Source organism: Urocitellus parryii, chromosome 10, assembly GCF_045843805.1.
Source record: "Urocitellus parryii isolate mUroPar1 chromosome 10, mUroPar1.hap1, whole genome shotgun sequence".
NCBI classification, from domain to species: Eukaryota; Metazoa; Chordata; class Mammalia; order Rodentia; family Sciuridae; genus Urocitellus; species Urocitellus parryii.
In genome coordinates, this window is record NC_135540.1 from 143550449 (window position 1) to 143572786 (window position 22338).

General features: G+C 48.0%; 1 protein-coding gene across 3 annotated transcripts in view; it reads right to left on the bottom strand.

The window, feature by feature from the left end:
- Positions 1 to 20288, bottom strand: part of Nsd2 (nuclear receptor binding SET domain protein 2) — an 86108-nt gene extending 65820 nt beyond the window's left edge. For 2 of the 3 annotated variants that reach the window (XM_026380374.2, XM_077803595.1), the window contains exon 1: positions 20201 to 20288. Coding sequence is in view for 1 of the 3 variants with exons in the window: in XM_026380373.2 (XP_026236158.1) it covers positions 20201 to 20215 (15 nt within the window). In the remaining 2 variants the exon portion in view is untranslated. The remainder of the gene's footprint in view (positions 1 to 20200) is intronic. The other variant, XM_026380373.2, reaches the window with a different exon arrangement.
- Between the last annotated feature and the right edge of the window lie 2050 nt (positions 20289 to 22338).

Genomic DNA, 22338 nt, shown 5'->3' on the forward strand with positions numbered 1-22338 from the left:
ACAACCATGGGGAAAAAAATAGACATCACAGCCTAAGAGGGTTTATCCAGAAGCAAGCAAACAATCCAATGCCAGGAATGTTCAACAATGTTCTCACTGTGCTGAAAGACCACTGAGGGATTTCTGGTAAGGTAATAAAATGCTGTTTTGAAGAAAAACGTTATTACTGACCAAATCAAAACAAAAGAGGGAAATCCCAAGTCTAGAAGGAGCCTCGTAGGACATAGGCTACCCATGATGGGACCCCAGGCTTTAAGGGATGGGGCTTAGGGAGAGGGCAGGGCCTACTGGGCACCTGCACAAAATACACAGGTCAGTAGCACCTCAGAGGCATAGTTGGGGTGCAGAATATAGAGGCCACAGCCTGGGCCTCCAGGCACTGACACTCACTAAGCTGAGGCACCCTGAGCAAGTGACCACCTCTCACCTTCATTTCACGTCCTGGGAATAGAGGGCCAACCTCACAGAATTCTTAGAAACAAGAGAAGTGACATGAGGCAGAGGTCCCACTGATCCCTGGGCAGTGTCCTGTCAGTGCCACATCACCTGAGCCCAGGGCTGGCCCTCAGCAAATACTCACCAAAAGCAACTGGGAAGTGGGACCACCCTGGTGCATCTGAACCCAAACCTTCTTTCTCAGAAGACTGTGATGTCCTAAAGCCCAAGACAAGACACTTATTACCAAACAGGCCTAGAACATCAACAGGGCACCCTAGAAGGCATCCAAGAGACTCGCAGAAGACGGAAGGAATCAGGCCACAGTGTACCAACCTTGCCAGCAGGGAGTTCCCAGGAAAAAAATTCAGGAAAACCTACAACTGCAGGGAAGGGGCCCTGAAGTATAACTTAAGATAAATATAAATAAATCACCCAGGAAGAAAGCTGAAAAATAGATGAAAAATATTGAAAGGAATTTTGAGAAATAGTGTCCATGGTTCACTCTTCCAAACATCTGGAGTTCCCACAGTGTACCAGGCACTACACTGGGTTACAGCACTGAACAAAATAGCAAACACATTATGCCACCCAGAAAACGGAAGGCTCAAAGTGGATCTGTGCATCCACGCTCCCAGCAGCAGCATCCCTGCAGCCTGAGGAGTGGCACAGCAGGACGTGGGCTACTCTAGGATTTGCTTGCACTTGTCCTAAAGAGCAGGTGGCACTGAGGGAAGCCAGCTCCTAAGGGCAGACGCTGCAGATCCCTCACAGGAGGGCCTGGAGCAGCCTGCCCCCACACAGGGTGCAGGTCAGGCTGCCAGGAAGAGGGGCGTAATGTCGCCGCGGTCACTGCTCTTCCTTGCCTCTGTGTTTGGATGTTTTTGTTTGTTTGCTGCGGTAGTGGAGATGAACCCTGGGTTTCACACACGCAGAAATGTCCCAAGACAGAACCCTGGGTCTCACACCCCTGGGCCACACCCCCAGACCCACACATACATTTTAAAATAGGCCAAATATAACTTTCATAATCATGTATATGTTACTATACCCACAACCAACGAAAAAACCCCAACTCCACCTTCAAGAAGCTTACTCACAGGGGCTGCGGCGTGGCTCAGATCTCTGTCCAGCTTCAAAAGGTAGGAGAAGTAGATGAAGAGATGAGGAAGAGAAAGTAACTGGCCACCTAGAGCTGTACACCAGCTGACATGTCTCAACCAGGAAGCCAAGGAAGTAAAGACACAGCCCTCCTGCCAAGAAATGCTGGGAGGCACCTGGGCAGGCTACAAAAAGTAAGGAGGCTGGATATTCTAAAATAACCTTTATACTTAAAAAGAACGAGAGGATTCCTCTCCACATTCCTTCTACAAATCCCAACTTTAATGATAATAAAGGAATAAAGGAATTTGAAAGAGAAAAGAATTAGAGGTATCCAAGGGAGGAGACACTGATTTCAATTCACTTAAGTTAGGTTAAAGATATGCTTTTACAGGGCAAGGGGAATAATTAAGATTTCTCTTGTTCATAAATATTTTATTCTCTTAAATAATTAAAAGTATAAATATGAAAAATGATCACAGCAAAAAGAGAAGGGAATATTGATGAAGAAAATGTGGAGTTGCAACAAATGAGCAGTCACAGGTACAGGGAAGATAGTGGGAAGAGCCGCACATAGCTGTTGCTCTTCACATAAGTGCTCAGGAATCACACAACCAATCACTTAGATTCACAGAATTCATACAGTGTGGCTCAGCTTACTAAGGAACAGGCAGCTGGGCATCCCACAGGGCCACGTGGACTAGAGAGGGTCTACAACACTGGAGGCATTGCCTCAAGGAAAGGAGCCCAGGCAACAGCAGTTGGTTGCCATTAAAACCAGCCCCAACAATAAACAAGATACATTCCTTGTTTTGTGGAGTTAGTGTCCTAGACAGAAAAGACAGAAATGAAGACATATAAGAAAGGCAATGTGTGTGTAGCTCAGTGGTAGAGCGCCTGCTCAGCATGTATGAGGCCCTGGGCACTATAAAAAAAGAAAAAGAAATACAGGAGATATGACACATCAAGTAAAGAGCATGATGGGGTGGAGGGTAGGAAGGTGGCAAGAAAACCATCCTTTCCTCGGGACTTCAGTGCCCCACCTTCCCCCGGCCAGGGTGTCAGCCACAGCCCACTCTGATGGTTTCGTGAACCTAACTAAGCAGAGTCCAATTGGGGAGGTCTCAACACAGAGAGCAGTTGAGGCCTGAGACACTCTCAGAGCCAGGCCATGAGCAGGACCTGGACTGCTCATTCACTGCCACTTCACTTTGGTCCACCTGGAGTGTATTCAGGTCCCTCTGTGACTGAGGGCAGAGCCTCGTTCTTCAGACACGTCTTCATCGGGGTATATGGTTCTGCACAGGCCTGCCACAGAACCAGGTCCCTGCGCCACACTGCTGCTCGGAAGCTCCCTCCTGCGATCATCTCTATTGGTCAGGATTTAATCACAGCTACCTCTGCTTCTCCTGCAGAAATGTCCCAGGACAGTAAGGACTCTGACCTGGTTCCCACTCTGATTCAGCAGCAGAGAAGCCTGGAGCCACAGGGAGGCTCACACAAGCCCTTCTTCCCTGCTTCGGACCCAACCTTGACTTGGGGCACAAGGCTAGAGCGCTCCCTAGTCCCAACCAGTGCTTCTCCTCTGTTTCACACATTGTTAATGTGACAGGTCAAGTCCTCCTACTCTTTGTTCACTGCTGACAGGAATGTAAAATGAAATAGCTGCTATGGAAAATGGTCTAATGGTTCCTCAAAGAGCTAAACCCACCTGTGTTGCAGTGGTGCATACCTGTGATCCCAAAGACTCAGGAGGCTGAAGCAAGAAGATAAAAGTTCAAGGTCAGCCTCAGCAAATTAGCAAGACCCTTAGAGTGTTTCCAAATAAAATTTTTAAAAAGGACTGAGGTTGTAGCTCAGTAATAGGGCACTTGTCTAGCACGTATCAGGTTATGGATTCAAACTTCAGTAGTATAATAAAAATTTTATTTTTAATTTAAAATTTGAAAAGTTAAATAGAATTTCCATGTTACCCAGAAATTTTACTCCTAAGTATCTATTTGAGATGCCAAAAACACTTTCATACACAAAGTTGCACAGGAAGGTTCACAGCAGCATTATTCCTAACAGCAAAAAACAACCCCAAAGTCCTCACCTAATAAATGGATAAATAAAGTGGGATCTACCCATCCATACAATGGACAGTATTCAGCATAAAGAGAATAAATTACTTGAAAGCATTCAACTAAGTGAAAAAGGCCAGATACAAAAGGCACAAGGGGATTCCATGCATCTAAAATGCCCGAGAGGGGCAAATCCACAGAAGTAGAATGGTAGCCAAGAGCTGAGGGTCCAGGAGGAGGGGCTGAGGCTGCTCAAAGGCATAAGTCTTTTTCTGGGATGATGAAAACATTTAAGATTAGGCAGTGGTAACAGATGCACACTGAATATACTGAAAACCATTAAACTGCACACCATAAAATAGTTTGTGAATATGTTTTGTGAATTTTATCTCAATCAAAAAAGTTAAACCTGTAGTTGAACAAGAATGGTAATTAAACATATTAAATTTCATCACTCGTGTTTCTGTAAAAACTGGTATTTTCTCTCTAATGCATACTGAACACAGCAGGATACCTGCTGCACAAACAGAATTCTAGGAACTGGTCAACCACATAGTTCCCTGCTGCTCACTGCCTGGCAGCCCATCCTGTCCCAAGACAAGACCAGTTCAGTACAGGGACAGAGGACACAGGGAAGAGCCTACAACTCATGAGGGAGGAGCCCTGGAAGTAGCAAGAACACCAAAAAGTACAGAGCCTCGCTTCAGCTCCTTCCAGGCAGCAGCCAAAACACACTGTTAGGACCAGGCAAAAAGTCTCTTGGTGCTGACAGAGGAGTCCTGCCCAGCAGAGATCCCCCATGAGCTCCTGACCTCCATCTCATTTTGTTTGCAATGCTGGGGACTGAACCCAGAGGCACTCTTCGACCAAGCTACAACCCCAGACCTTGTTTGCTTATTTTTTTAATACCTTTATTTCATTTATTTTTAGTGGTGTGGAGGATAGAACTCAGTGCCCCACGTGTGCTAGGCAAGTGCTCTACCACCGAGCTACAACCCCAGCCCTTGCTTGCCTTTTTTTTTTTTTTTTTTTTTTTTTTTTTAAGACAGGGTTTAAGTTGCCCAGGCTGGCCTCAAACTGCCAAAGCCTTAGCTGGGAATACAGGTGCGCAGACTACACCTGGCTCAGCCTCCACTTCACAAGGGCCCTCAGCAGAGGGCTGCCAGGCATCTAAGGGGAACTTACCATGAGATACAAGAGCTTTAAAGCAAAAGCAAACCAGGATCTTAGGGAAACAGCCCAATACAGGGAAAGGGAGAGAGCTGGCATTAAGACAACCTTTCTTTCAGTTCTTCTCTGGATCACCAGTGCCTCCCAGGAGGTGAAATGGGTGCTGAGAAACAGTACAGTGGGGAGTTGTGTTTTCGTTTTTGTTTTGCAGTACTGGGGAACCAGTACTAGCACATGCAAAGCCCACACTCTAGCACTGAGCTATACCCTGCCCAGCAGAGGGAATTTTACATCACACTTTACACCAACACATGAACATATTAAAGTTTTTATTTCTATTTTTTAAAAAATATGGTGAAAATATAAACATATTTCCAAAATAATTAAAAATAACAACACTCTCTATACAGTAACATTCATAAATGCTAAGGGGACAAAAGACAGCCAGATATATGCTTCCTATAATCCTGGCCAAAGAGGAGGAGAAAGGCAGGAAGAAGGGAGATAGGAAAAGAGCAGGCAAAGAAAGCGGAAAGGGAGGAGAGAGAGGAGGGAGTGGAGAAAGGAAAGGAGGAGTGAGTATCTGGAGGAACCAGGAGAAAAGAGGTAGGAAGGAAAGATAGGAGGAAAAGAAAATGTTAAAGATCATCCCAGTGGACCAGCCACGTCATAGTAGTTCCAGGAAAAAAAGACAGAAAATTTAAAACAGCAATAAATTCAAAGGTCCTATAATCAAAAGGTCAGAAAGAGTCAGTGAGTGGCAACAGATGGATGTAAAAGAGGCCACAAGCCTTCCAGGGGGCTTCAAACAGGCTACAAGCAAAACCAGACCGGAAGAGCAGACAATTCAAAGAGGAAATGCACATGGGGAGTTAAAAGATGATGAAAAAATGCCTTCAAGTTTTTGAGAAAAAAAATTACTTCCAACAGGAATCACATACCCAGCCAAGCTATCCATCAAGCATAAGCACAGAACAGCTAATTTGGGGGCACATAAGGTCTTTTTTTTTAATTTTTTAATATTTATTTTTTAGTTTTCGGCAGACACAACATCTTTGTTTGTATGTGGTGCTGAGGATAGAACCCAGGCCACACGCATGCCAGGCAAGCACACTACCGCTTGAGCCACATCCCCAGCCCCCACATATGGTCTTAATAATGTCACCTGCTACACACTTGAAGATAACTACCAGATAGTATGTCACCAAGATGTAAAGGTGAACCACACCAGGCACAAGACACCAGAACAGAGGCTCTGCCCCAGAAGGTAACCCAGACAGCTGTGCACAGGCCAGTTCAGGCCTGGAGAAAGGTCGCCAAGAAAGGATGGAACTGACAGACCTAGTGTAGCTGACCATACCATTAGAGTTGGAAAATTGGGGGCTGAATTAGTAATAGATGCATGGAAACTATGCAAACAGCAAAATTATTGCCACCAGGAAAACAAAAAGTCATATAACTAAATATTACACAACACAACATATGGTTTGGCTGTACAACAATTTATAAACATTCACTTAAACCAAAAATCCCAATAAAGTGCAGTGAATTATAGGTCACTAGAAGTCTTTGCCACTCTACCCAGTACAAGAGGAAACCCATTTCTTACCATTTCAGTTTGGATATGATGTGCCCCCAAAAGCCCAAGTGTGAGACAAATGCAGGACATTCAGAGGCAAAATTATTAGATCATGAGAGTTATGACCTAACAGGCAGATTGACCCACTGATATGGATTAACTGGGTGGTAACTGTAGGCAGGTAGGGTTGGCTGGAGGAGGCAGATCACCAGGGTGTACCCTTGAGGTTTCTATTTTGTCCCTCTGCTTCCTGGTTGCCATGTTCTGAGCTGCCTTCACTATGCCCTTCCATGATGCTTTTTCTGCCTCAACTCTGGCCCAGAGCAATGGAATTGGCCAACCATTGGCTGAACCTCTGAAACTGTGAGACAAATAAATCTTTCCTCCTCCCATTGTTCTTGTTAGGTCATTTGGTCACAGTGACACAAAGATGACTAAAATAGAAGTTGGTACACAAGAGTGGGGTCAGTGCTGTGACTGACCAAACCATGTGGTTCAGAAACCTTTAGAGCTGGTTGCTGGGGGAGGAATTCTGAAACGTTTAGTGATGCAAACTGGAAAAACTTTTATAGAGTGTTTTAAGTGGAGCTTCATGGGTGATTCTGGTGGAAGCGCAGAACATCAGAATGACAATAGGACTATGGACAGTGAAGACTGGGTTCGGGAGGACTGTACTGGAAATTGACTAGAGGTCACTCATGTTATGTTTGGCAAAGAAGTTATCTACATTTTTCCCATGTCCTGATACTTTCTGTGAGGCTGAATGTAAAGGCAATGGACTAATTAATCTAGCAGAGAAAATTTCAAGGCAGCACAGCATACAGGTGGTGGCATGAACAATGCTGGCAACTTTTAGCCAAGTTTGCTGTGATAACTAGGAACAGAAAGTACGGCTGAAAGAGTTGAAAAACTTGACATCTGCCCAGAAAAGGGCAAGTAAAACTGAGGCTAAGGAATGTGTGGTAGTTAGGGAGGACTAGTGTGATAGCCACTAATGAGATGCCAAAGACTTTACCCAGAAACAAAAGGAAAGACGGCTTGAGGGCACCTCAGGTATGGCAAGACCTCACTCATCCAAGGTTCAAAGGTATAAAAGTAAAAATTCCTTTGAGAAGAGACCATGGGGGCACTCTGCTTGCATAGGGTGGCCTAGGAAGTTGTTTTACCCTGCTATACTCAGCTGCCCTAGCACTCAGAGGCTGTGGTCCCAAGAAGCTTGGCTACTGCTTGAGATGGTGGCAGACTTTGGTATCAACCACATGGTGCTGGTTCTGCAAGAATGTAGAATCCTGGAGTTAGGAATCATGGAGGCTTCCATCAAGATTTCAAAAGAAGGACTGAGGGGCCAGGCAAAATGTAGTAGGTTCAAAGAGTCCCTGCAGGCTGCTCTGAGAGGGTGATGCATGAAGATATGAGAAGGGAGCTAAAGCTGCAACAGAGAACCCCAAGATTAAGAAATGCCAGTGGGCTAGGATATAGCTCAGTTGATAAGAGTACTTGCCCCACATGAACAGGCTCTGGGTTCAATCCCGAGCACCACAAAAAAAAAAAAAAAAAAAAAAAAAAGCCAATACTGTGGGACATCTGCTGAGGAAAGCTTCAGGAATCAGGCAGAGAAAAAACCAAGAGGCCAGGTGGGCTGCAACCACTAAGACCACAGGGGCGGGGCCACCATGTGCTAGATGCCATGTGCCCTGGAAGCTGAACACAGAGCTACAGGACTTATTTACCTATCTGAATTTCAGTCTTGCTTTGATCCCATCCCTTCTTTCTATGCCCCCGTTTCTCCCCTCTGGGACAGAAATATTTACTCTGTGCCTTTCTATATTGGATATATATAACTTGCTTTTGATTTTTACTCTCACAGTTAAAAGACTTTGCCTTGAGTCTCAGATGAGCTTTTGGACTTAAGATCTGGGGCAATGCCAGAACTGTTAAGATTACTGGAGACAGACTAAATGTATTTCACAGTATGAGATGGGGGTGAGCTTTAAGGGTCAGGGGTAAAATGTAATGGTTTAGATATGAGGTATCCCCCCAAAAGCTCATGCATGAGGCAATTCAAGAATTTTCAGAACAGAATGATTAGATTATGAGAGGTGTGAACTAATCTGTGGATAAATCCACTGATGGACTAACTGGGTGGTAGCTATAGGCAAACGGTGTGGATGGAGAAAGTAAGCCATTAGAGCTATGCCTTTGAGATTTATAGTTTGTCCTTGGTGAACTGAGCTCTTTCTGCTTCCCAATTGCCATGTCCTGAGCTGTTTTCCCTCTGTTACACCCTTGCACCATGAGGTTCTACCACATCTTGGGCCCAGAGGTATGGAGTAGACTGACCATGGACTGAACCTCTAAAACTGTGAGCAAAACTAAACTTTTCCTCCTCTACATTGTTCTTGTCAGGTCTTTTGGACATAACAAAAAAAAGCTGAATTACACATACATCCTGAGTATGGCAAGGCCCCCTTGAGTCTCTGCCTTCACCAATAAAACATGTATGGCAAGAGTAAAGCCATGACAGTTCTCATCCTTGCCTTTAAAGGACTGCAGGCCTGGTATTTAGTACCCTGGAAGAGTGCTTATTTAGCATGCTTAAGGCCCTGGGTTCCATTCTTAGCACTGCAAAATACAAAATAAATTGAAATTTCACTTCCTCCTTCCTAGAGCCAGTAACCATGCTATGAGAAGCCCAAGCAGGTTCACAGAATGGCCCATACTGGAGAGCACAAAGTCAGGGCCAAGAGACAATCCTAACTAACCACCAGCATCAAGAAGCCAGATACACAAAGGAAGCGAGCTGATACCCAGACAGAACAGAGGACATATTAATCCTGGCAAACCATGTCCAAACTACAAAACTGAAAAGAAAAAAAAATTCATTGTATTTTTAGCACTAAGTTCATAACACAATATTGGGAATAATGGAATGAAGTGGAAGGCAAGGGGTGGGGAGTAAGAAAGCTAAAGCCTCATTTCTACAGAAAGAATTTAATATATAAATTTGAAAGTTCCAAAATTAGCAAATTCATGTGTGTGTGTGTTTGGGTTTTCTGGTAAATAAATACCAGAAGCAGCAGTTAAAAGAGTAGTGTAAATCAAGGTGGCAGAGAACATACCTTCAACCATACACCTCCCAGAGCAGCTTCTCTTCAGTATGTGTCTTGGTTTAATAAAGAAAAAGATAGGGGCTGGGATTGTGGTTCAGCGGTAGAGCGCTCGCCTAGCATGTTCAAGGACCTGGGTTTGATCCTCAGCACTACATAAAAATAAATAAAATAAAAGTATTGTGTCCAACTGCAACTAAAAACTAAATATTAAAAAAAAAGAAAAAGATAAGTTAGAAGCCAGGCACAATGGCACACATCTGTAAACCCAGTGGCTCAGGAGGCTGAGACAGGAAGATTGTGAGTTCAAAGCCAGACTCAGCAACTTAGTGAGACCTCTAAGCAACTCAGCAAGACCCCATCTCTAAATAAAATACAAAATAGGGCTGGGGATGTTGCTCAGTACTTAAGTGCCCCCAAGTTCAATCCCTGGTTTAAAAAAAAAAAAAAGATGGGGCTGGGGATGTGGCTCAAGCGGTAGCGCGCTCGCCTGGCATGCATGCAGCCCAGGTTCGATCCCCAGCACCATATACAAACAAAGATGTTGTGTCTGCCGAGAACTAAAAAATAAATATTTAAAAAAAAATTTCTCTCTCTCCTTCTCTCTCACTCTCTCTTAAAAAAAAAAAGAAAGAAAGAAAGAAAAAGATAAATTAGAAACATGAGTAAAGATCTTTGGTTGGTTAGTTCCAAGTTCCCCTCTAATTTTCTACATAAAAAAAAAAATTTCCTAAAACTTATTTTCTGATTATATATATTAAAAATAATAATTATACTTTCTATTTTGCCATATTGGTATGTCTAGAAATTGCACATTCTTGAAAATAAGACTTCTATGGGCTCTAAGTGAGAACTCACAATTTAGATCCTATGCTGAGGGCTCACAGGTGAGGAGGCACCTCCGGGATCTCTGGGCAATAGGAGGGAAGAGAAGCACACAAGACAAGGCTGCTTTCCCAAGATACCAGAGGAAATATCAATGGCCACTACTGCGAGACAAGGACAACCCAAGAGGAAGGAATCGCAAGAACAGGGCCAGCCTCAAGAAGCCAGCAGCTCACTTGAACTGCAGGGCAGGCCTCCACGCTCCAGCATCCTTCTCTGCCTTCAGAGCCACCTGGGACTCCTCCTGAAGCAAAATGTAGAGCAAGGACAAAACCCTGTTAAAATATATTTTCACTTGTAATGGGCCATCAAGACACAGATTTCCCTACCTCAGAAGTTCTGAACAGGCCCCTAAAGGAAGTGAAGAAGATAATGACCCATAATTTGTTTGTTGCTATGTCTTCTGAACCAGCAGACAGCCCGCCTCCACGGACCCACAGCAGAGGCCTGAGAGAAGGGCACTGGATACCTGGCTACTGCCCTTCACTGATTCAATCCACTAATTTTTAGCCCGTGGCCAGCACAGGCTTCATAAATGAAGGTTCAGCTCCGTGAGAAATCCTCAGGGAGTTTGAATTAAAGAGACAGGCTCTAATTACCTTTAAACCAGCTCCAGGATGGCTTCTCCTAGCTCTAGCCTCCAGCCACCTATTAATGGTAGCGAGGTTTACTGAAGAGGCTAGCGAGAGAGAGAGAGAGAACACGCCAGGGAGTGGACTTTTATTGGGGAACAAAAAATTCTGGGGAAAATCCCATCCAGTGAAGATTAAGGGGGGCAGTGTCCCAAGGTCAGGTGCGATGATTGGGTCTTCGGAGTAGTGGCCAGACACACCTCCACATGGACAAGCCCTCGGACCTGAGAAGGGTGGGGAAAGCTCTGGACACAAAGATGTGTCTAAGCGCCTCTCACCCAGCCAGGGAGGTAACTCAAATCACATGCGAGGATGGCCTCCCACATTAATTAACTGAGGTTCTCACAACAACCAAGAACATCCTGATATCTTGAGAAATACATTCAAGTTTAGCTTCATTGTCTTCCCAGGTAGACAATGAACGAACAGGAATCACTCCTGTTTCAAAGAAATTGTAAGAAGCTACATCTTGAATTTTTTTTTTTCAGATTTCAGAACTCAACCAAAAAGAACCCAATAAACTATGAATGTGACACAGAATCCCAGCTCATCTTCTACAAATAAAGTTTACAATTTATTTCAGACAAAACAAAAGGGAGGCAAACCAAATTTACCCAAATGTACCGTTCTCAGAAGCCTCATCTTTTGAGTGTTCACTTTGGGTGGTGCTGCTACCACTCTGAAATGCCCCTCGCTCCCCCACATGAGGAAGACTGAGCTGCCTGGAGCTGAACAGGCTTCCCCACACCACCAGGCCAGCTCATCCTCCATGCCAGGATACCATGTGTGTAAACTTGAACACACAAAGCAAGGACTAAGCGGGGAAGGAATGCCACCCAGGCACCAGCCAGCACTCAGCCTCGTCCACCGCATACCTGACCAGAACCTGAGGGTTCTCCCAGCCACCATCCATCCGTCACAAGATTCCTGAGCTCACATGCATCTTGGGGTGGGGTGGGGGGATGGGGCTGCAGGTAGGGCACAGTCCTGGGGATGCAAACATGAATTGAAGAGACAAGTGCCCCACCTGCAAGTTTCCCTCAAGGGCCGGTGGGGGAAAACAAATGGGGTAATCACCACACCAATAAAGTCTAATTAGCCAAAGAAGACTGGGCAATCAGAGGGGTACAATTTTAAAGGGGTCAGTGTGGGCTTTACTGAGAAACTTATATTTGAGTAAATCAAGTTAACAAATTTTTTTCATTTCATAATGGCTCTTTCTTGTTTCTGAGCTCAGAAACTGAAATAGATGTAAATGTTTACAAAAAAAAAAAAACTTTATCTGGACAGGGAACGACATCTCCATCTCTCTGGTTCTGTCAGACAGAAGCTCAGAAGTCACCACTGACAACTTCCCCTATATCTCTCAGGCCCCCAAAACAACACACTATTAATTTCACTGCAGAATCCACTTCAGTTAAGCCTGTCCACTTCTCGCCATACCACAGTCCCAATGCTAGCCGACCACTGAGGTCCTCCACCAGTGCTCTCAACTTGAGGGTGTCAGAACCACAAGGGCTTTTGCTAGAACCCAGATTGCTGGACCCACTCCAGAGTGTGCGACTCAGTGAGTCTAGGGCAGGACCAGAGAATCTGCATTTCTAACAAGTTCCAGGTGATCCACACTGCCAGACTGAAGACCAGACCTTGAGAAAACCAGGACGAGGCTATGACATAGTACCAAGCCCAGAACTATGTGCTGCCTGGCTCATCTCCGAGAACTCGATTCTTACTCATGGCACCCATCCACGTTCCAATAGTTAGAAACAGGAAAACAGGGAATGGAGAGGCACATCTCTTGGACTTTCCCCTCTGACATGATATCACTTTCCACCAACCAAAGCTACACCATATGGCTACACCAGATTTCAAAGGGACAAGGGCTATTCAGCCCTATCAGGTATACCCAAAGCAAGAACAATGGAAAGACCTTAACCTGATAGAACTCACTGCTGTCTGTCTAAATCCTACACCTAGAGAAAGTAAGGAATATGCTCTCCAAAGCACATGGATTTGTGTCACCCTTTCAAAGGCCTCACATTGCTCTTTGAATGAAAAACAGAGTCTAAAAGAACTTACCTCACCCTCCCCTCACAACATCTGGCACCTCTGCAGCCTCACCCTCTGCTCCAGCTACACCCACTTGGTTCTTCTCCTATCACAGAGCTTTTGCACAGGCTCTTCCCTCCACCTGAACACCCACCCCTACCTCTACTGAGCCAACACCCAAGTCCCCTCTCTGCCCCAGCACCAATATTACAGGAAGTCTTTCCTGATACCCCATCAGACATAACCTCCCTACCACATGCACCTAGATCTTTCATGACATGTTAAGGGGAATTCTGAATGCACATGGAGGTGAACAGAATAGGTAGAACCCACATACCCTCAGCACCCTCCGCATCATCAGCATGTCTCTAACTAACTGGCCAGACGTGGATGCACATAATCCAGACATGCTGAATCAGCTGGTGCCCTCATAAAGCCCGGCCTCCTTGTGTAAGGGAACAGGTTGCTGGTCACAGTTCTGCTGATCGCAGCCCAGTGGTGTAGGTTAGCATGCTCCTCTGCCCCACTAGTTACATGCGGAAACGTGGTCAGATGCAGGCTTGATTTGTTTTTGTTATTTCATTTTGGCAAGACTATTTTATAGGTTTTTAAAAGATTTTTGTCCACTCTCCCGTTTCCCCCTTCACAGGTCTCTAAACTCTGGGGGACCAAGAACACAGGTCCTGTATCACTGCACAGTTGATGTTCACCCATCTGTTCAGTGAGTAAAACAATGTCAGGGAAGTACAAAACCTTAAGTGTTGAGGAGTGCTATTGGCTAAATTATATTGTACACTGTATGCATGTGTGAATGAGTAACAACTAATCCTGTCAGGATTAACAACTGTAATGAACCCATAAAAAAATGTGGGAAGAAAAAAAGCACCTACAAATTATAAATAAATAAAAGAAGTACAAAACTATAATGACCCACCCTTCCACCTGTGGACAGACTACAATGTTGAAATGATAAGTCCCAGAGTACAGAACCAGCAGTCAGCTCTGCAGAAATCCTCTCTCCATCACATGGTGCCTGGTGACTTTGGGTCAGTTTCTTAACACCTCTGAGATTTAGTTTCTTGCTGTGAGGATCCAGGGACAGGAAGTAAAGAATATTCACTGCTCAAAGCTGCATACAGCAAAGTTCTACACAGATGGCACCAACTTCTAATCTTTGGGGGATAGCCAGGTGCCACGGCGCACTCCTATAATCCTAGCAACTGGGCAGGCTGAGACAGGAGGGTCACAAGTTCAAAGCCAGCCTCAGCAACTTAGTGAGACCCTGTCTCAAAATAAAAAAGGCTGGGGATATAGCTCAGTGGTAAAGCACCCCTGGGTTCAATCACCAAATCATCACCATCATCATCATCTTTGGGGGAAAGTAATACAGAAAAGCAATACAATATTACTAACATCTTGATTTTTTTTTAAATCTAAGAATTCCCATTCTTTTTTTAAATTTTTTTAGTTGTTGATAGGCCTTTATTTTATTTATATATTTATATGTGGTGCTGAGAATTGAACCTAGTGCTTCACACATGCCCGGCAAGTACGCTACCACTGAGCCAGCCACAGCCACAGCCCCAAGAATTCCCAATCTTATGAAATAAAAATCCTTAGAAAAACAAATAATGCCCAAAAGCTGTCTTCACTTGTCCACTGTGTGCCTTCTACATCCAAGCACTGAAGGTAACTCAGAAAGTCCTCCCCTGAAAAACTCATGACCTAGAGAAGAAGGTAGGGTAGGACCCTGGGTAGCATGCTGCCTATATAAGAGGGCATTCAAAAAGGCATGACAAGGGACTGGGGTTGTGGCTCAGTGTTCACTTTGCACGTGCAAGGCCCTGGGTTCGATCCTCAGCACCAAATAAATATATAAATAAAATAAATTTATAAAAAAAAAAAATGACATGACAAACTGGGCACAAGACAAATGCATACAGCGCCAAGGGCCCAGGTCTGCAACGCTAGCAGAAAGGCTTCCCAGAGACAAGGGATGAGCCATCAGAAAAACACACAGCACAAAACAAGACCACTCAGGAAGAAGTACCAACACCTGCAAAGATTCACAGGCAGAGCATAGCTCGTCCAAGAGCACCTGGCAGCCTGACAGTGAGATCTTGGGGCAACCACAGGGGCTAGCCAGAGAAGACCCCAGAAAGACAGGCAGAGACCACACAGCATGTTCCAGATCCAGGGCTTCCTCTTCTAGACACAGTGGAGCACCAGGATGCATCTTAGGCAGACAGGTGAGATCAGAGCCTCCTTTTGGAAAGAACAGAAGTAGATCAGAAACTAAGGCCACCTTCCCTTTCACTGGTTTACTCTGAGGCAAAAATCAGGCCAACACTACCCAATTTTCAAACTGTAAATATTGGATTTCCCAGGCCACCTCTCTTCCTCTTCATCCCTCCATACTGCCAAGACCCAGTCCCGTTAAAGCTGCATCAGCTCCCTCTTCCCATTCCTGCCTCTTGTACCTTGGTAAACCATGGTCCTCTATTCTAGTACTGGTCCACAGGCCTCCTCACTGAACTTTATCACTAGCACATGGCCCTCCCATTTCTAGTCTTACTACAGGAAAAAACATGCTCACACCAACCGCTTCATTCCTATCACATCTAAGACATCTCACATCCCCAGTATCACACAGAAGACAGAGATCCTTCATTCAAAGAGTTGCTGAATGCTTGCCAGTCATTCAGGCACCACTCTAGGCACTGGGGTACAAAACAGCCAAAGCCAAAGGAGAACATCCCCACCTTCACAGACATCTCTGTGTAGACAGGAAAGACAGGCAATTTGTGAAATGTCAGAAGAGAAGTGCTCTGCAGATGACACTCCAGCAGAGCAAAGTGTCAGGCAGCAGCAGAGTATTCACACTACTGGTCAAGGATGGTGCCTGAAGAGGATTTGGGGCAAAGACCTCAAGAGGAAGAAAAGCAAGTCACAAAAGCATCTGGGGAGCATCAGGCAGAAAGACCAGCATATTGTAGTAGTCTGAGACAGAACAGGACGGGGCTTGGGGCCAGTACGTCTGCCTGGGACAGACAAGAATAGAGTCTGGGCAAAGATGGGGGCAGCCCCAAATGCTATAGCATACAAAGGCCTGCCAAAGAGGCAGGAAAGCAGGGGCAGCCTTCTAGTGTATGTCCCAAGCTGAAACCTGGCTGAAGAGATTAATAGGAAAAGCAAGCCCAGCCCATGTATACACTGTGGGGAGGGGTACGCATATGGGATAAAAACACTAAAACTAATCATGCAAGGCCTGGGAAAAGCATTGCAAAAGGTCAGGCAGGCAAAGGTGGAATAAATGCAGCAGAAGCCAAAAAGCCCAGCAAGAGACAGGTCTTGACCTCAAAGAGCAAAGAGATCCTTGAAAGTGGGACTCACAGGACCACATCTATGTCTTAGGAAGACAAGGAAGGATGTCGGGAACTGACTGAGACAGTAAAAAGGGGTCAGGACCATGCTTCCTGGTGTAAAACACGAAATCCTTACTGAAGTATACAGACCTCCTAACAGCATGACAGACTTTATTTGTATCAACTCTTTCAACTTAAGTCAACTTAAAAAGGTCCCAGCTCTCTCCAGAAAGGAGGGGGAAATCACTTGTTTTTTTTTTTTTTGTTGTTGTTGTTGTTTTTTTAAATATTTATTTATTTATTTTTATTTTTTGGCGGACACAACATCTTTGTATGTGGTGCTGAGGATCGAACCTGGGTTGCACACATGCTAGGCGAACGCGCTACCGCTTGAGCCACATCCCCAGCCCGGAAATCACTTGTTTTTAAAACATATCCACTAGTATAATTTCTATCCTTACATGTTTTGATGAAACCATTGCAGCAATTAAGATACTTTGAAAACTCATCAGTGGTGGCTGGGGTTGTGGCTCAGTGGTAGAGTGTGAGCCTTGCATGTAATCCCAGTGGCCCAGGAGACTGAGGCAGGAAAGCAAGGCTCTAAGCAATCTGCAAGACCGTGTCTCAAAGTAAAAAGGGCTGGGGATGTGGCTCAAGGGTTGAGTGCCCCTGGGTTCAATCTTTGGTACCAAAATAAAATAAATAAATTGGCCTCAAAAGCTATACTGAGGGCTGGGGATGTGGCTCAAGCGGTAGCGCGCTCGCCTGGCATGCGTGCGGCCCGGGTTCGATCCTCAGCATCACATACCAACAAAGATGTTGTGTCCGCTGAGAACTAAAAAATAATAAAAACTCTCTCTCTCTCTCTCTCTCTCTCTCTCTCTCTCTCTCTCTCTCTCTTTAAAAAAAAAAAAAAAGCTATACTGAAACCAACAGATATAAAGTGCTTGAGTGTCTCTGGGTGGCCAATGAGAAGTCTCCCCCAATTATACGCAATGTAAAAAATATTCCCCAAGAGAAAAACTAACAAGTCAGTTTGTAAGTTCAGAGCCTCCTCCTCCAGGGCTTCCATGTCACCTCTTGATTTTTTACTTTGTATACTTTCTTTTTTACCTTGTCCAGTGCTACAGAGAACACAGCATGAGGTTCAGCAGCAAAGCTTGCTCCAAGTTGGTGCAGGTACTGCTTGCAACATTTCATAGCTAATTTCCATTTACATCTGAGTAAGCCACAAAGAGCAAAGGAAGCCACCCTGCCTGGCAAATGCATCTTGCTCCCCAGTTAAAGCAAAGTGATCTTAGCCCAGCCCTGTCCTCTCCACATTCAGCTTCTTCCTTTTCTGCTCCAACATGAGTTACAAAAGACAGCAAGAAACAGGTCTAATGCTGGTACTGTGTTGTTGTTGTTGTTTTTTACCCTAAGTCATATGCCCATTTAAATACTCAGCTTTTATGGACTGCATGCCATGGGAAGGTATCAGCCAAGGCAGGCTGCCCAAGATGATGACAGTGTCCTATCTCCAAAAGCTCATCCAAAAGGGGAGAAAGGTCACACGTGGCTCTTAATAGGCTGTGTACTGTGCTCAGAAAGGAAGATAAGCAGTGGTCCATGCCCAGCAGGAGCCCACACAAAAGCCTAGAGTCAGGACACCACACATCTGGGGCAAAAGAGGAAAGTGAGGTGAGGACACCAAAATGATTATCCAAAGTTATACACCTTCTATAGACTGACCAGTTCTCAAAAAAAAAAAAAAAAAAAAAAACACCAGACCAGAATAAATGGACATACACATCTATCTCCAGGGCTAGGGATGCTCCAGGCCCCCATCTCCTTCACCAGCACCACAGAGAAAGGGAGAAGGGAAGACTTACATCTTCAATTCTCAGTATTTTTAAAGCATTTACTACTTAGGTAATTTTACTGGATTGGAAAGGCCAGGGCAAAATAAGCTTGAATTATGAACTTGAACCCCATCTTAGCACATCAGTCTATATGCACTCTTACTTGGTAAAAAGAACCACACAGCTCACACGGCACACATTTATTACTGTTTTCTGTCCTCTCACCAGCACTTCTTACTAAGTCAGTTTAATTCCACCTACTTTCACATGTTTTACACTGAATCGCCAAAACTGCTTAAAAAAAAAAAAAAAGGGAAGTAACTAATTAGTTCACATTCTGCCATGTAAGTACATCTTTTCAAGTCTGACTACTGCTTAGAAAGAGAGGACATCAAATGATGGAGGGCTGAGCTCACTCCTAACTAACCCACAGGGTCTCCAATTCCTGACTCATTCTGCAATTCTGACTTAAAATTCATCTGGTTCCTCACATTTCAGCTGGCATTGGTTTAAAAGCCCTACATATATTGGTTGCATAAAAATAAATCCAGTGGTCACATTTACCTTATTTTTTGCTGTTAGTTTGCATGTTACATAGAAATACACCAGATATTCATATTCACACACAAGAATTGTCATGATCCTTTGAAATTCACCAAGTTTTATCTGGCGCTGTTAAAATGGAACGTTTACCACTGCAATCAGAGACCAGCCTATTCGGAAGTCAAGAGGGGAGGATTTTCACACTGAACAGACAGATGGGAGCTCTTCACAGAAACTCCCAAGCAAGCATTAGGTCCTCACTCCACCAACCATCATACCAAACTGAAGGCTGTTGGGCAGCGAGAAAATGGAAGGAGAGAAAAGGAAATGACTCAAAGTCACCATCAGGCATAAGTCCTCCGCATCGCCAGTCGGCGGTTTAGATTTGAACTCTCAGGTCCTGGGGAATGGGGGCTCCTGCGCCCACAGGACTGGCTTCTTTCGCCTGAAGGCTGCGTTTTGAGTACCGGTGCCCTCCTCGCGTTACCTATGGAACCAGAACACTTGAAGCCCCCGGGGGGGGGGGGGAGAGCAGGAGGCTCCAGTCCCAGCGCCACACCGGGATGGCTCCTCGCTCTCCGCGCTGACAACCTTCGGAGAAGCTTAGAGCTGCTAACGCGATGCAGCGCGATCCTGGGATTTAACTCCTTTAAAAGCCAAGGCCTCGGAGCGCCGGAGCGGCTGGCCGACTGCGGCACTCGGGCCGCGCTGCGCCCGGGCTGACCACCCCGGCTGACCGCGCCGGCCGCCGCCTCCGGGCCGCGGCGACGCACGTTCCGAGCGGCCAGGGCGTCGCGGCAGACGCACTTTCGGGGCTGTTTCTGGCGGGATGTCAGAAGGCTCGACGCCGTGGCCGGTCCGCGCAGCGCCTCGCCCAGTCCCCAGCAGCCCAACCTGAGTGGCGTTCGCCACGAACCGGATTCTGAACCGCCGGCCGCGCGGGGCCCGGCCCGTCGCCTGCGCCGGCGGGGCTGCCGCTCTCCGGGGCCAGGGCCGGGGCGCGGTCGCCGGCCGAACGGGCGGGTCCGGGCACCGCGCCTCCACCTGCCGGGCCGGCGGCCGCGGCCCGGGCGCGCCGCGCTGACCAACGGCCGCCGCCGGACCTCCCGCGCACAAAGCGCCCGGCGCGACCCCGCCGCCGCGCCCCTCCCACCGCGGTCGCCGGGCCGGCGCCCCGCGCCGCACAAAGGCCGGCGGGCCCGCAGCGCCGCGGAACAAAGGCGGCCGCCGGCCGGCACAGGTGCACGGCCGCCGGGCCCAACATGGCCGCGCGCCCGCCGCCCCGTTAGCCGCCGCGCCCGCGGCCTGCGCCCGCCCGGGCCTCGGCCTGTGCCCGGGCGGGCCCCGGCCGCCCGCCCGCCGCCCAGGCCTCCGGCCTCGCTCCCCGCCCGCCGCCCGGCCCGCCTGGCGGTTGGCGGCCGCCCAGTGACCTGGCTGCGTCGCATCCTCGGCGGCGTCCGGCGGCGCGGTCCGGCGGGCAAGGGCCGCTGAGGGCAGCGGCGGCCGAGGGGGCGGCGGCGGGCGCAGCGCGGCCAGGCCGAGGCTCTCGCGCGCGGCGCCGACCCCGCCCCCGCGCCTCCCGCCCGCCGCCGCCGCCGCCGGGCCGCCGCCGCCCCCAGAAGCCGCGGGAAAAGTGCGCGCCGCTGATTGGCTGCCGCCTCGCGGCGCCCGCGGACCGGGCTTTTCAAATCCGCGCCGGGGCCGCGCGCGGCGGGAGGCGGCGGGCGGGGCGCGCGGTGGGGCCGACGACGGGCCGCGAGCGGGTGGGGCGCCGGGCGCGCGCCCGCCCCAGCCCCGCTCCCGCTGCCGCTCCTGCTCCTCCGGCGCACGGGCGGCGCCTGTTCCGCGGCCACGGCGAGTCCAGCGCGCTGACGTCACGCCGCCCCTCGCGCGCGCGGCCACGGCGCCCTGCGTGGGCGCGGACGGTGGGCGCGCGGCGCCAGCCCGCGGGCGTGGGGAGAACGTCCGGGCGTGCGGGGACTTGGCCCAGCGGTCTCCGAGCGAGTCACGGACCTGGGCAGAGTCCTGGTAGTCCGTCCTGCGCGGGGGCCCCTTGAGCGACAACATGGAGCGGGTCACGGGGCGACCCTGAGCGTCCGCGGGGTGCGGGCGGGTTTCAGGCCAGGAGCCGAGGAAGGGTGCTGGCGAGGGCTCCCGCGCTTCTGGGTGTGGCGAGCAAGGAGAGTGGAGAGACGACGAAGCCAGAAGCTCGGGCAGCGACAGGAGCGTCCAGTGGGCATTGGATGCAACCCCAGCGGTGTGGAGCGACTCCGACTTGCGTGCTTTCATGGGCGAGAGCCGGGCGAAGTTAAAAAAGTTACAGACACTGGAAGGGCGGCAGGCCCAAGAGAGACCCGTGGCTCTTTGGAAGTTAGGTCCCTACACTCCTGCAAAAAGATGGGGCCCTATCTCCAGGAGCTGCTGGAGCAAGTCCTGCGCTCTTGCAAGGCTCCAGAGGGTCGCCCTCGCCTCCAGAGGAACTAGGGCGCATCTTCTGGCACTGAAGAGCAAAGGAACCGAGAAAGTCCCCCTTACCAGGTCCTGCTGCCTGTCCGAGGGAGCCTGTGGCAGCTAGCCTTCAGCCTGAGTTCTCTTCCTGGCAGGCCCACTAGTGCCCAGGTCCTGACTCCTGGTGCTGCTGTGGGTAGCTGTAGGGTCTGAGAACAGACGTGGGCTCTTTGGTCTGCCATTTGCAGGGCCTGTGGACAAGGTTGTGCAGCCCCAACCCATACACACAAGTCCAAAGTGCAGGCTGCAGTACTCAACTCCCATGAAGCCTTAGACATGAGCCACCGCATCACACAGATACAAACGGGCACTCAGCCATGCCCTGGTGTTGAGATAAGGTGTTGTGGCACAGGACTCACCTGCAGGCTGACCCCCTTGCTCCAGCTCTGGTCCTGTTTCCACAGCCTCCAGGTCTTCACAGAACATAGGGGATACTCATAGTCAATTGCACCTGGTCTGAATCCGGTGAGAAGAAGGCTCCCAAGTTCAGGCATCCTCAATAAAAAGCATGAAGGATGGGCAAGAGGTTAAAGCCCTAGGTCCAGGAAGGACCGCTCTGGCAAGACAGCAAGGTCTGCAGGTACAGACTCCCCACTGTGCTCAGCCACAAGCATCATGCTTCCCACAGCAGCAGTGACGGATCCAGGGCTTCCAAATAGATTACCTTTCATCCAAACACCACATGTGAGGCCTACTGGGTCCTGTGCAAGGAAGGTGTAGAGTCCCGCAGGGCCCAGAAGAGATGCCCTGCCCCATGATGTTCACTGCCAGACCACCAGGAACCCTTGGGAAGCACCCAGTTAGGCAGTGGCCAAACCCCTCTGGCTGTGGGGAGGAGAATGGTGACTTCTCTAGCCCTGGATCCACCTGTCTCACTGGGACACAAGCCCCAAAACTGCCCACCTCTCCAGCATCTCTTACATTCCTATAGCACATGCCACCAGAGCTCTTTGGATTTAAAAAAAAAAAAAAAAAAGTCTGCATTTATTATATTGCAATCAATATGCAAATTTATTCAAAACATGCAAGTATATGTTTTGAATTTCTTAAAGAAAGTTAT